The 13,274-nt window shown below is 46.6% G+C and overlaps 1 protein-coding gene across 5 annotated transcripts in view; it reads left to right on the forward strand.

The window, feature by feature from the left end:
* Window positions 1-13,274, forward strand: part of ATP8A2 (ATPase phospholipid transporting 8A2) — a 683,532-nt gene that overhangs the window by 28,114 nt on the left and 642,144 nt on the right. For 2 of the 5 annotated variants that reach the window (XM_083169885.1, XM_083169887.1), the window contains exon 1: window positions 3,210-3,366. The exons of the other annotated variants lie outside the window; for them this stretch is intronic. In XM_083169885.1, the coding sequence (XP_083026011.1) occupies window positions 3,324-3,366 (43 nt within the window). In that variant the 5' untranslated portion in view covers window positions 3,210-3,323. Of the gene's footprint in view, window positions 1-3,209; window positions 3,367-13,274 lie in introns of those variants that run through there. 5 annotated transcript variants of the gene reach the window in all.

A 13,274-nucleotide genomic window follows, 5' to 3' on the forward strand; every position in this document is an offset into this window, starting at 1 on the left:
TCTGTGAAGTAATTTTTCCTAACATTTGGAGCAACAAAGTTGAAAGCTCGATGAATCCAGGGAGATTTTAGGTACTGTTAGAAGTCCTTCTTCAAAGGATCGTAGTAATCGAGTAGGACAGTAAGGAATCAGAACTGCTGCAGGTACCTTGGGACCTGGTCATGTAGGTCCTTGAAAGTGAATAAGCCAATCTTGAAAACGATCAGCATTTTACAGGTAGCCAGTGAAGGGAGTATAGAATGTGTGTTATGTGGCAGGAGTGCGGCTGGTTAGTTAAATAGTCTGGCGGCTGCATTTTGTACCAGCTGCAAGCGGTGCAATTCTTTTGATGGGAGACCCAGGTTGGGCAGTACGGATGGTGTAATGGTTAGCATTACTGTCTCACAGCACTGAGGTCATGGGTTCGATTACCACCATGGCTCTAACTGTGCGGAGTTTGTATATTCTCCCTGTACTTGCGTGGATTTCCTCCGGGTACTCCGGTTTCCTCCCACAATCCAAAAATATACTCTTAGGATAAAAAAATTAACCCTAGAATGTCTAGGTGTGCGTGTACATGTGGTAGGGAAAATAGATTGTAAGCTCCACTGGGGCAGGGACTGATGTGAATGTTCAAATATTCTCTCTAAAGTGCTGCGGAATATGTATGCGCTATATAAGAAACTGTTAAATAAAATAAATAAATAGAGGGCACTGCAGTAGTCTAGGCGTGATGATATAAATGCATGTATGACTTTAGGCAGGTCTTCTGAGGGAATTAAGTGCTTGATTCTGGCTATGTTTCTCAGATGAAAGAATGAGGATTTGATTGTGGCTGACACCTGATGTTTGTGTCAGGCCACTATCCAGGACAAAACCCAGATTCTGCACATTATCAGAGTTTTTTAGTGCTGTGCCCCCTAGGGTAAGACCTGTCAGTTGGCTATGCTGCCATATTGTCCTGTGATTTATCATCAGGACTTCTGTTTTATCTGGGTTCAGTCTCAGCCACCTGGCACTCGTTCACTCCTGGAGCTCAGCTAGGCAGTCATTTAAGGTTGTTATTGTGTTATCGGTGCCTGGAGCAAAGGACAGGTACAGTTGTCTATCATCTGCATAGAAGTAGTAGACCAGGCCATGATGTCTGATTATGTCACCCAGTGGGAGCATGAATACTGCAAAAAGCATAGGAGATAGTATAGAACCCTGTGGGACACCACAGGACAACGGCACAACGGAAGAGTATACTCCCGATGAAACTCTCTGTGACCTGCCAGCGAGAAATGATTTGAACCAGCTAAGGACTGTGCCACCCAGACCACAGAAATTTTTCAGGCGCTCAATTAGAATCCCATGGTCAATGGTGTCAAATGCTGCAGAGAGGTCCAGAAGGATTAGGATTGAACAGTCTCCTCTGTCCCTTGCAATTAGAAGATCATTGAGCACACAAACCAGAGCTGTTTCTGGGCTATGTCTTCTCCTGAATCCTGACTGGAATGGATCATAAATGTCATGGGTTGACAGGAGGGTCTCTAGTTAAGTTGCAACCTATAACCTTTCCTAGAAAAGGAAGATTTGCTACTGGCCTGTAGTTGGTCATGCAGTCGGGGTCTAAATTAGATTTTTTTTAAGAAGTGGTCTGACTATTGCTTCCTTGAGTGGTTCAGGAGAAACGCCTGTCCTCAAAGAGCATTAAACTATTTTTGCAGATGCAGGGCCGATTATTTCCATACACCCTAAAGGAAGCTTGGATGGGTCAGGGTCCAGCTCACAGGAGGGATGCAACAGTCAGGAAATTCCAGCAATGTATTGTACATCCACTTGGTCAAAGATGTCCCATGAAGGCAGGTGTCTTACACTGGCAGGCTTGGTCTGTTGGAACAGGTACTCCTTTGGTGTCACTGTGGGGATTCCAGCCCGGATGATAGATACTTTATCTGCAAAGAATTTTGCAAACTTATTGCATCTTGACTGGGAGAGGGTCTCATTAGGCTGCAGACATGCTGGTTTGCAATGCATCTCCACTGTACGGAAAAGCTGAGCGGGCCTGTTGTTTGCTGCCATGATCTCATTTGAAAGGAACTCTGATTTCTTGCAGGTGATTGTTGATTGGTATTTTCCAATGTGTTTGATTAGATTTAATTTATCCTCTGCCAGGTTTGTCTTCCTCCATCGTCTTTCAATAACGAAAAGGTGCCACAGTAACGGTAAGATGCTACACTAACAATAAGGTGCTACATTACCGGTAAGGTGCTACAGTAATGATAAGGTGCTGCAGTCATGGTAAGGTGGAACTGTAACGGTAAGGTGCTACAGTAACAATAAGATTCTACAGTTACGGTAAGGTGCTACAGTAACGGTAAGGTGCTACGGTAACGGTAAGGTGCTACAGTAATGATAAGGTGCTAAAGTAACGGTAAGGTGCTACAATAGCATACCTCCCAACTCCTGTCCTGATGAATTAGGGGGCGGGGCGTCTATTCATACGAGAATAGACGCTGTGTGCATGCGCACAGCGTCTATTCTACTAGATTGGAGGGTCTCCCAACTGCCACCCCCCGCAGCGGGACAATGCCTGCCGCGGGTGGGACAGCGGGACAGGACCCGAAAATCGGGACTGTCCCGCTGTAATCGTGACAGTTGGGAGGTATGCAATAATGATAAGGTGCTACAGTAATGGTAAGGTGCTACAGTAATGGTAAGGTGCTACAGTAATGATAAGGTGCTACAGTAACGGTAAGGTGCTACAGTAATGATAAGGTGCTACTGTAACGGTAAGATGCTACAGTAACGGTAAGGTGCTACAGTAACGGTAAGGTGCTACTGTAATGGTAAGGTACTACAGTAATGATAAGGTGCTAAAGTAACGGTAAGGTGCTACAATAATGATAAGGTGCTACAGTAATGATAAGGTGCTACAGTAACGGTAAGGTGCTACAGTAATGGTAAGGTGCTACATTAATGATAAGGTGCTACAGTAACGGTAAGGTGCTACAGTAATGATAAGGTGCTACAGTAACGGTAAGGTGCTACAGTAATGATAAGGTGCTACTGTAACGGTAAGATGCTACAGTAACGGTAAGGTGCTACAGTAATAAGGTGCTACAGTAATGGTAAGGTGCCACAGTAATCCGCTGAGCTTGTAATACCTGTGCTGGGATAATATTATCCCGAGCTGGCAGCAGTCCCCTCTGGTGTATCAGCAGCTTGCTCTGTGTGTCCCCTCCCTCCTGTCAGTGTGTGTGGCAGAGGGATGCATTAGCAGCCGGCTGCAGATAGGTACACACTGTATCAGCCACACATCCTGACCTACTGCAGCCTCATTTAAAAAAAAAAAAAAAAAAATGTCCTTGCAGAAGAAATCAAAGAAGATCCACTCCTCGGGGGGTAAGTGGCTCTTTAAGGACAAGGGGGGATTGAGCAGAGGAAGGCGTGCAATTAGTATAATGACATTCTGTCTACATGGCTCTCCCTGCTTTTCCTTCACGTTTCCCCAGGCTCTTCCTTGTGTTGTGTGCCTGCATTATGATTGCTGTAATTTGCCATCTCCTTTGGTTATGCAAACAAAGGCATTTATATTGTATCTCCTCACAATGAAAGGCAATAAGCATCTGTCATACTCGTGTTTCCTTCTCTACTATCATCACTGCCAGCCCAGGCCAGGGTTCCCTGACTCATCTGTAATTGTATAGGATGCACCACATGACAGTGCAGGTAGCGTGATGTCAGCTGGGAGAATTGTTGTGAGGACATGTTCCACTCGCAGTCAGCAGGATTCTCCCTCCCTATGGCTGCACTGGCTGCCTTCTCGCTTCGTTTGGAAGCCTGAATATTTTTATTTTAGCCGATTTTAAGTAAAGCAGTTAAGTAGCAATAATATTTGTGTGATTTAACATGATATAATGGGCATAATAGGCAATTCATTAGGTTATAAGCATCGTAGACGTCAACAAAGCCAGAATAGGCAACCTGTGGCACATCACTTTTATTGAACAACACATCCCAGCATGCATTGCCACAGTTTTGCTGTTAAGCCATGCTAAAACTGTGGTAGGGCATGCTGGGATGCGTATTTCCACAACAGCAGAAGGTTGCCCGTCTGATATAGCAAAAGTTCAGCTTGATAAACACTAGGCAATATATCAGCTGTTAAGGCCCCCATACATTAGGCCGACTTGTCCTTAGGACAAGTCGGACCCAATTCTCCTGTGAGCCGCCCGGCAGCTCCCCGGGAGGCTCACATACAATTTGTCACTTGATGTGCCAAATTTACATGTGATAAATCGCTTGCGATTTACCACATGTAACGGGGAGCTGCGGGCGGTGAGGAGCAGGGGGCAGGCAGTGAGGGGCAGGGGGGGCGCCGGTGATCCTGGGGCTGGGGCGCAGGGAGCCGTGTAAGAAGCCACTGCCATCAGCGGGAGCAGTGGGGGCAGCGCAGAGTACCAGGGAGCCGGGCCGGGCAGGAGAAGACGCTGCCGGGCAGAGGCGGGACTCGGGAGCAGCAGAACACTTTAAAAAAAAAAAGCCCATACAAACGCATAGGAAGCCATTGATTGGCTGAGACCTCTCTCAGCCAATTAGCGATTGGCTGAGAGAGGTCTCAGCCAATCAATGGCTTCCTATGCGTTTGTATGGGCTTTTTTTTTTAAGTGCTCTGCTCCCGGCGCCACTCGCGCTGCCGCTGCAGCATCTTCTCCTGCCCGGCTCTCTGGTACTCTGCGCCGCCCCCCCTGCTCCCGCTGACAGCAGCTTCTTCTCCTCCTCTGCCGGGCTCCCTGTGCCGCTCCCCTGATCCCTCCGCCCGGCTCTGGTAGGTCCCCCCGCCAGCTGCAGTCCCCGCAAGGCTCCGGGCAGCACATAAGATTTAGAAAATCTTATGTGCAGCCCGTCCGACCTGCCGACTCCGATCCGATGTGCACGGGGCCGCACATCGGGTCGGAGGGCATGTCTCCATATGTGATTTGGGCCGATTTTACGGCCCGATTCATCCGAATCGGGCAAAATCGTGCCCAAATCGCATAGTGTATGGGGGCCTTTAGAGTATATGGCCGATATATTGTGATCCTGTCAGCAGGGGGTGTATACCCAATATGTCTATATACTGTACAACGGCGCTCACGGGCATATCACAACGGCTTTGAAGCACAGCCAGTATACTTGCTGCAGGGGCTGATGTCACAGCTGGGTGGGAAACATGCCCATCTAGCTGGGTGTCCTGACCAGCGCATCCACATATCTCCCAACATGACCATCTCCAGGAGGGACACATTGCTCTGCTCCTGGACTTCCCTCTTGATTTATAATTGCATCACCTGTGTTAAAGCACCTTTCTTAGCAATTTCTCAACACAGGTGATGGTAATCATACATTATGAGGAAAGTCCAGGAGCAGAGCATTTTGTGGAGTGAGTCATGTTGGGAGGTATGTATCCCGTGGCTGATAGGTAAGTGCTTATACTTACCTGAATCTGTTGGTGCAATCACAGGTCCACCAACATGTCTGCCTTGTGTGTACCCAGCTTTAAAGCCCCATATACTAGTTACTTACAATTTGGCCTGATTTCACCAAATTCCGATGGATCAGGCAGAGAAATCAGGCCAAATTGCATGTGTTTGTCATCTGCTTCAACCCGATGTGTGGTCCCGTGTGCATTGGGTCAGTGGAGGTTGGAGGTGCTGCACATAAAGGTGGCCATACATCTACAGATCGATTGTCAGATTGGGCTGGTTGGAACAAATACCTGGTAATGGATGAGAGCAAATGACAGTTGACCATTTGCTTTGAAATGCTGGAAAACTGCCAAAAACTGTCACTCATCCATTACCAGTTTTTGATCCAACCAGCCCAATCTGACAATCGATCTGTAGATGTATGGCCACCTTAAGATAACTCGTATCTGATATTGTGTGTGATTTTTATAACCTGCATACCCCTCCAACATGACCCATTGCATTCAGTACACAATGCTCTGCTCCTGGACTTCTCTTAATGTATGATTTCCAGCACCTGTGTGGAACTAGGTAATTGACGAGAAGGGTGTTTCAACTCAGGTGATGTCAATCATACATTAATGGGGAAGTCCAGTAGCAGGGCATTGTGTACCGAATGCAATGGGTCATATTGGAGGGTATGCACCTGTGATATATAGCGTCCAACTTCCTGCATGCAAGTCCTTTTACATGCGATAAATCACATGCCACAGAGGGCCTTATTCTAGTTCACTCTTTCTGACAAAATCCTTCTTAGATGGACAAAACCATCTGCACTGCAGGGGGGCAGATGTAAAATGTGCACAGAGAATTAGATTTGGGGGAGTTATTTTGTTTCTGTGCAAGGTAAATACTGGCTGCTTTATTTTTACACTGCAATATAGATCTCACTTTGAAGTAAAACCCCACCCAAATCTAATTCTCTCTGCACATTTTACATCTGCCCCCCTGCAGTGCACATGGTTTTGTCCATTTAAGAAGGAATTTGTCATAAAGAGTGAACGAGAATAACCCCCAGAGTTAGGCATCAAGTACCAAGTCGCATGTAATGGGAACATTGAGCTTGTGGGGGTGCTCAAGGGAAATTGTGTTTGATTTGCCTTGAAGACAAGTAGGACTAGTGTATGAGGGTCTTACCTTCTAATTGTAGCAATTTAATGTGGACAGTCAGAATTGTGGACGTATGTTGCATACCCCCCAACACTGGATGTGAGCAGATCGGGGCAAGGGGTGTTGTGATGTAATGGAGGAAGAAGAGGGGGGCTATACCCCTCCTACCACTCTTTGTTTGCCACAAGCATCTGTGGCCACTGTGTGCAGCACCCATGTGGGAACCCTTCGCTGTGTACAGAAAAAAGTTCAGTTTCAATCGTGACAGAGTGAGTGTCCGCAAAATTAAATTGGTCCTTTTTTATTTATTACCAGTTTCTTATATAGCGGGCACATATTCCGCAGCGCCATACAGAGAATATTTGAACATTCACACCAGTCCCTGCCCCAGTGGAGTTTACAATCTATATTCCCTACCACATGTACACGCGCACACAGACATTCTAGGGTTAATTTTGTTGGGAACCAACCAGTATATTTTTGGATTGTGGGAGGAAACAGGAATACCCAGAGGAAACCCACGCAAGCACGGGGAGAATATTCAAACTCTGCACAGTTAGGGCCATGGTGGGAATTGAACCCATGACTTCAGCGCTGTGAGGCAGTAATGCTAACCATTACACCAGTGGTTCCCAACTCTGGTCCTCAAGTACCCCCACCAGTGCACGTTTTCCAGGTCACCCGGCAGGTGCAGTCATTATTTAGACACATGTGAAAAGATCCACAGGTGGAGCTAATTATAGCACTTGTGATTCTGTGTGGAGACCTGGAAAATGTGCACTGTTGGGGGAACTTGAGGACCAGGGTTGGGAACCACTGCATTACACCATCCGTACTGCCCCAGGTTCTGTGTCACAGTTTACATACCCAATAAGATTAAGAATAAGAATTCGGTAGAAGAAATAACCAATACCGAGGTGCCGTGGTCCAGTTCAATAGACTTCTGTGAGCTGCAGCCAGGAATGGTACAGCTTTGTACAGTTTACAGTTTTGTATGTATGCTTTAGCTTATCAGTATACATCCATACCCCAGAGCCTAGAGGTCCCAAATCATGTACACCTGTGCTTCTTATACATGTCCTCCACTCTACTCTCTTTTAGGCCAAACTAATTTATCTAAGCAGACTACCAATGACCTTGCTGCATCAATATATGAACTATTTTCATGAGGCCTGACTAGAATTCATGAAGCCCTGGGTCTTAGTATCTGCTTCCTATGGATTTTTGGTCCAGCCTATGAAACAGCTGCATCAATTGAGTGCAGAAATTGTACTTTATTTATGCTGGACTCTAGCCTTACAGACTGAAAGGACTATTACAGTTACCAGTGCAGTGGCTCTCATGGTGAGTCCAGTATATATAAGTGGCCCATCTACTGTGCCTATCACATGGATATTATATGAAGTAGGAACATTCAAAGGATTCTACAAATTATGTAGCCCCCTGTCTGCTTGTAGGAATGTACTGTATATGTGATAGAGGAGGATTTTCCACAAGGCAACCTAGTCTAGCAGATACCAAGGTGTAATAAAGATACCCTGGCCGTCCAAAACATTCCCAGAGGAGCATTGTGCAGTTACCATGTGACATAATGATGTTGTTTGATAGGGTAAAAAAAATGTTTGGACACAGAAAATGGTTTCATCCCCTGTATGTGGGCAGTAATTGTTCTTTAAAAGGGACACCGGTATTAAGCCTTTTTCCAAAAGACCTGATTAAGATTTGTACACAATGCTGCTGCTGATGATTTATAGGTAGACTGTGCACACACCAAGGTACTCTATCAATGCCACCTACAATCAGCAGCAAAAATATAGTACTATGGATTAGTTGAGCAATGAGGGCCCCAAACCGGCCCCATGAGGTCTAAATCTGCCTCTGGTATGTGCACACTTACTGGTCCCCCATAACCCCACCCATGGGAAACCAGGTCATGGGGTTCTTATTCTGTATCTGGTGCACTCCCCACCTGGCAGGGGAATCCTGGACCCACTTATAGCCACCACCTACAATGATTAGCTATTACCATTACTCATCTATGGGGCTACAGTAGGAGCAAGTTTCATCTTTGCTCCTTTGGTCATGGCTAGCCATGGCTAACAGCAGCAGAGAGGAGGTGAATGGATGTCTGTGTGTGCCTGGGGGGGGGGGTGCACGGGGGCTGGGGGCAGCCTAGCAGCTCACCTTTGTGCTGGGCTTGCCCCCAGTGCGGCGATCGGTGGTCCCGGCGCTTGGAGATGATGTTATCTCCAAGCATCGTCTCCGTCTACACTGCAGGTAGGCACCGCAGTGTAAACGGTGCAAATCCCGGATCTGACCTGGCTTGAATCCGTTTTCCAAATGCTGGGTCGGATCCAATGTTCCCTCTAATTTTATGAAGACTGTGTGCGGCAAAAGATTTTGGCTGTGCAACTTTGGAAGGAAATTTTTATTTTGTGCGTCACTTCTATATATAACTGGAAAATTACATTCAGCATTTGTGTTAACTTTTCTTCAAAATGATATTAAACATTCAAAACATTTAAACATTCAAAACACAGCACATGAGTAGTTAATGTGTGAAACACACATTATTTTAGTCCACAACTGCAAAAAGTTGACCACTGCTGCTTTGCGCGCTCTGTTGTAATGTCTGTGCGCATGCTCGGCGAGTTGTGTGCGCGTGCACATGCGCATAGCTTAGAGGGAACACTGGTCGGATCTGGGATTTTTGGTGTAAAAGGGGTATAAGCAACAACCCCTGAACTATCTAAGCAACAGCCCCTGCACTATCTAAGCAACAGCCCCTGCACTATCTAAGCAACAGCCCCTGCACTATCTAAGCAACAGCCCCTGAACTATCTAAGCAAGTAATGGATGATATTCCAGAAAACATTACACAATTTGTAATTACAATATTTTAGATATATCACATTTATACAATAAATCGCTAAATGAAGAAAAGCAATTCGTATGAATAATTTGTATATGTTCCTTAAAAATATAGGACACTGTGTTTTCCATTTTATCAATTCATGAGTATGTCCTTCGCTTCTTTCAGGACATTGGTAAAGAACGGAACATGACAATTCTTGTCCACACTGCTAGTTCTATCAGCTTCTGTTGCCCTATAAACCAGGGGCTTTTTCCGGAAATTATATTATGGAAAACACATGTTTATTTTTGTTTAGATACAAACTGCATTTGATGTAAATAATTATTTTTAATTTGTTTATAGATTATTTTGGTACTTGTTTAATTTCATGTTGGCATGCTATGCTGTCAGCGTAGCCCAACAGCAGCCTAGCGTAGTTAGCGTAGTGTCCCAGCGTAGTGTCCCCCGCAAGCGGAAGCTCTGTCCCAGGCGTCCCTGGCAAGCTTAGTGAGCTCCTCTCACTAAGCGCCGGTAACCACCAAATCCCCTGCGCTGGCGGACCTGCAGTACGCATCCTCCCGACCTGTTCATACCCCTACTATCCACGTTGGCGTGGAGTTTTGGTGAGCGCAGCAAGACACCGAGCCCAAAGCATGGCGAGCACAGCGAGCCCTGTGAGGGGATTTGTAAAACGATCCCGAAGCATTGGTGAGCGCAGCGGGGCGCGAGGGGACGCAGAATACACGACAAGTAATCCGCGGCCGCTCGCCACGCTTCGGGCTCATTTTACGTGTCCCCTCGTGGGGCTCGCTGCGCTCGCCATGCTTCGGGCTAGGATGCTTGCTGCGCTCGCCACACTTTATAAAATCAACTCCACGCCAGCGGATCACGCTATGCTCGTGACACTTCGGGCTGACGTGGATAGTGGGGGTGTTTCAGGAACACATTCACACACCTGTCATGTCAGGCTTGTTTGAGGTGTTTAATAAATTATGTAACAAAGAATTCCAGAGGACCCCAGATATACTTCAGCCAGTCTTTTAGAACAGGTTGGATAATGTCTGCTTGTTACTTAGGTTGTGTCTTATTTGGACAGATGCAAACTACTATCAGACTACTCTTATCCTATGTAATTGTGGTGCTGCAACACCCCCCAAATGTCAGTCCAGTACTTGTTTCATCTGGTTGCTATAGAAGTAAATAAAAATAGAATTTTTTTTTTTTTTTTCATTTTTGTCTGACATTGCCTCTGGTTTTGAAGAGGTCAGAAACATCCTCAAACTATAACTCCATCATGTTATTTGAGGACCATACCTAATACATCTTTACATATAGCACAAGCTAACGATGTAAATGGGTCTCGTATTGCATTTTGCATGGCATTAAGAGTCTTATTCTGGTTGGCTCAGTAAACTACAAAGCTCTCAGCTTGCCAAGCATCAGAAAGGCCGCCCCGCCGAACACCCACCCCCCTTGTCCCCAATTTCCCCTTGCAAACATTTGATGGGGATGTATAACAAAGACCCATCCCCTTGCATGCCGCTGCTGCAGGAGAAATCATCGACTGTTGAATGAGTTCTCCATGCCTGCCTGAAGACGGGGCGGGCGGCTGACATCCTGTGACATACCCATGGGAACGCACATCATTTTCATGGGGACCGACTGCCCCCATGAGACAATCAAAGCTGTCATCTTGGCAGCCAAACAGCGTGGCTGCCGCTCCACAAGCTCTGATTGGCTCATAAGCTGGTGCTGCATTTCAAATGGCCATGGGCCACTGGATGCCCTGTAGCTGAAGTGCCATAGAGGCAAGGGATACAGGCATCGTGTCTCCCATCTGATGGGTGACTCCCAGGTACGGTCAGCACCCTGCAAGTTGGCCAGTGGCCAGCAGCAGTGGTTGTGGCCGGCCCAGAGTGGCGCGTTCACTGGGGGCATTTATTATAACGGGCACAAGTGGGGCCATTAATTGTAAAGGACCTTATGCTAACGGTCACTGGTGGGGCACTATGCATAAGGTGAACTGGTGGGGACATTATACATAAGGGGCACTGGTGAGGGTATTATTTGTAAGGGGCATTACAGTGTGTGGGATAATGTGTAATGGGCATTATGGTGTGGCATAATGTGTAATGGGCATTACAGTATGTGGCAATGTGTAATGGGCATTATGGTGTGTGGCACAATGTGTAATGGGCATCACTGTGTGTCACAATGTGTAATAGGCATTATGGTGTGCGCACTTATAGCATAATGTGTCCAAGGGGCTCTAGCAGGCGCAATGTATTTAAGGGGCGCTACCAGGAACTGTGTGTCTAAGGGACTTTACATGGAGCAATGTGTCTAAGGGGCTGTAGCTGGCGCAGAATGTCTATGGGGCTCTTTGTGGTGCAGTGTGCCTAAGCTGTACCTACGCAATGTGTAGAAGTGGCACTATTGTGTGGTGTAGTGTGAATAATGGACACTACTGTGTTGTGTTATGTGAATTAGTACTATTACGTGGCGCCGAGCCCCTTCCCCATGAAGCCACACCCTAAATTTTTTACACGCATTGTCCCTATGTTTGGTGTGCCGTCCTGTTTTGGGTTTAGTTAAAAGAAGTGGATTAAGGACTAAGATAATGCTATAATCACACTCTGACACCCCTGGTTATAGACACCCCTGGTTATAGACACCCCCTGCAGAAATAGAAATGTTTTTCAGGCGATGCATACCCTAATGTAACGAGCTGTGCACGCCTATGGTCAACTCCCAACCAGATCAGCCTGGTATTGGTAACTGGAAATAAGGGGAAACCCTGCTCTGTTTTATTTCTTCTCAATATTTCAGTACCATCCCAGGCTGAGAGGTCTGGGGCTGGTTTTGGTTATATATTAACCTACAGTATTAGTTACATTGAATAGCACAGAAGCCTGCACAGATCATAGGCCCTTATTCTGATTGACGCGGACTTTACCGCGTACTTACGGATCGCGTCTTTACGGCGTCTGCGCATGCGTGGAGAACGCTACGCGCATGTGCCACGCCTTGACTCGGTACCAGTTCGGGCAAATCCCGTCCAAAACTGCTCACCGCTATCAGTCGGGAAATAGGGGCGTATTATGGGCGTCATGCGGAATGACACATGGGCGTAGTTTCAAAGTGGGCAAAACGGGGCGGAAACATGGGCGGACACGGGGGAGTACACTTATGTTGGGGGGCGTACATTCGGAAACCACTCCGAATGCACGCGATGAAAAAGGGCAGAAATGTGCGGTGTCCACAAGTGTACTATTGCTTTGCGGACACCACTCGTTCATGCGGTAGGCGGACGTACGCCTAATGACTACAACCATTAACACCTGAACCCAATAGAATCTACTCCTTTACTCATTACTCACTAATAGGCCGCTTGTCAGTGCTTTAATTGAAACCATTGCACTTCAATTGCTGTAAGGGTTAATGTGTGCAATGCATGTGTTAGGCATGCTTGTAAGGATATATTGGAATCTAATTGATTCCAATTCCAAATAAGCAGTTTTTTATGAGGATAGGTAATTGAATAAGTGGGTCATGTGATGTATAGCAGAAGATACTTCATAGTGGGTTGTTTGGCGTAAATACTCCGCTTACGTGCGGTAGCACCGCTTGGCTCCCGTTCGGATGCGGTATTCCCGAGCATACTCGGTAATACTCTGTAATACCGTGCCGAATCGGAGTGTTTCTCCCGCACACGCATGCTTTGTATGTCGTCCGTAAACACGCCCTGTTCTTAAAGAGTGAGTCCGTCCGAATGCGGAGGACACGTGGGCGTTTCTACGGACGATGGCCGCACGCGGCAAAACACCGTGGCGTGCGGA

Source organism: Crinia signifera, chromosome 2, assembly GCF_055691185.1.
Source record: "Crinia signifera chromosome 2, ASM5569118v1, whole genome shotgun sequence".
Lineage (NCBI taxonomy): Eukaryota > Metazoa > Chordata > Amphibia > Anura > Myobatrachidae > Crinia > Crinia signifera.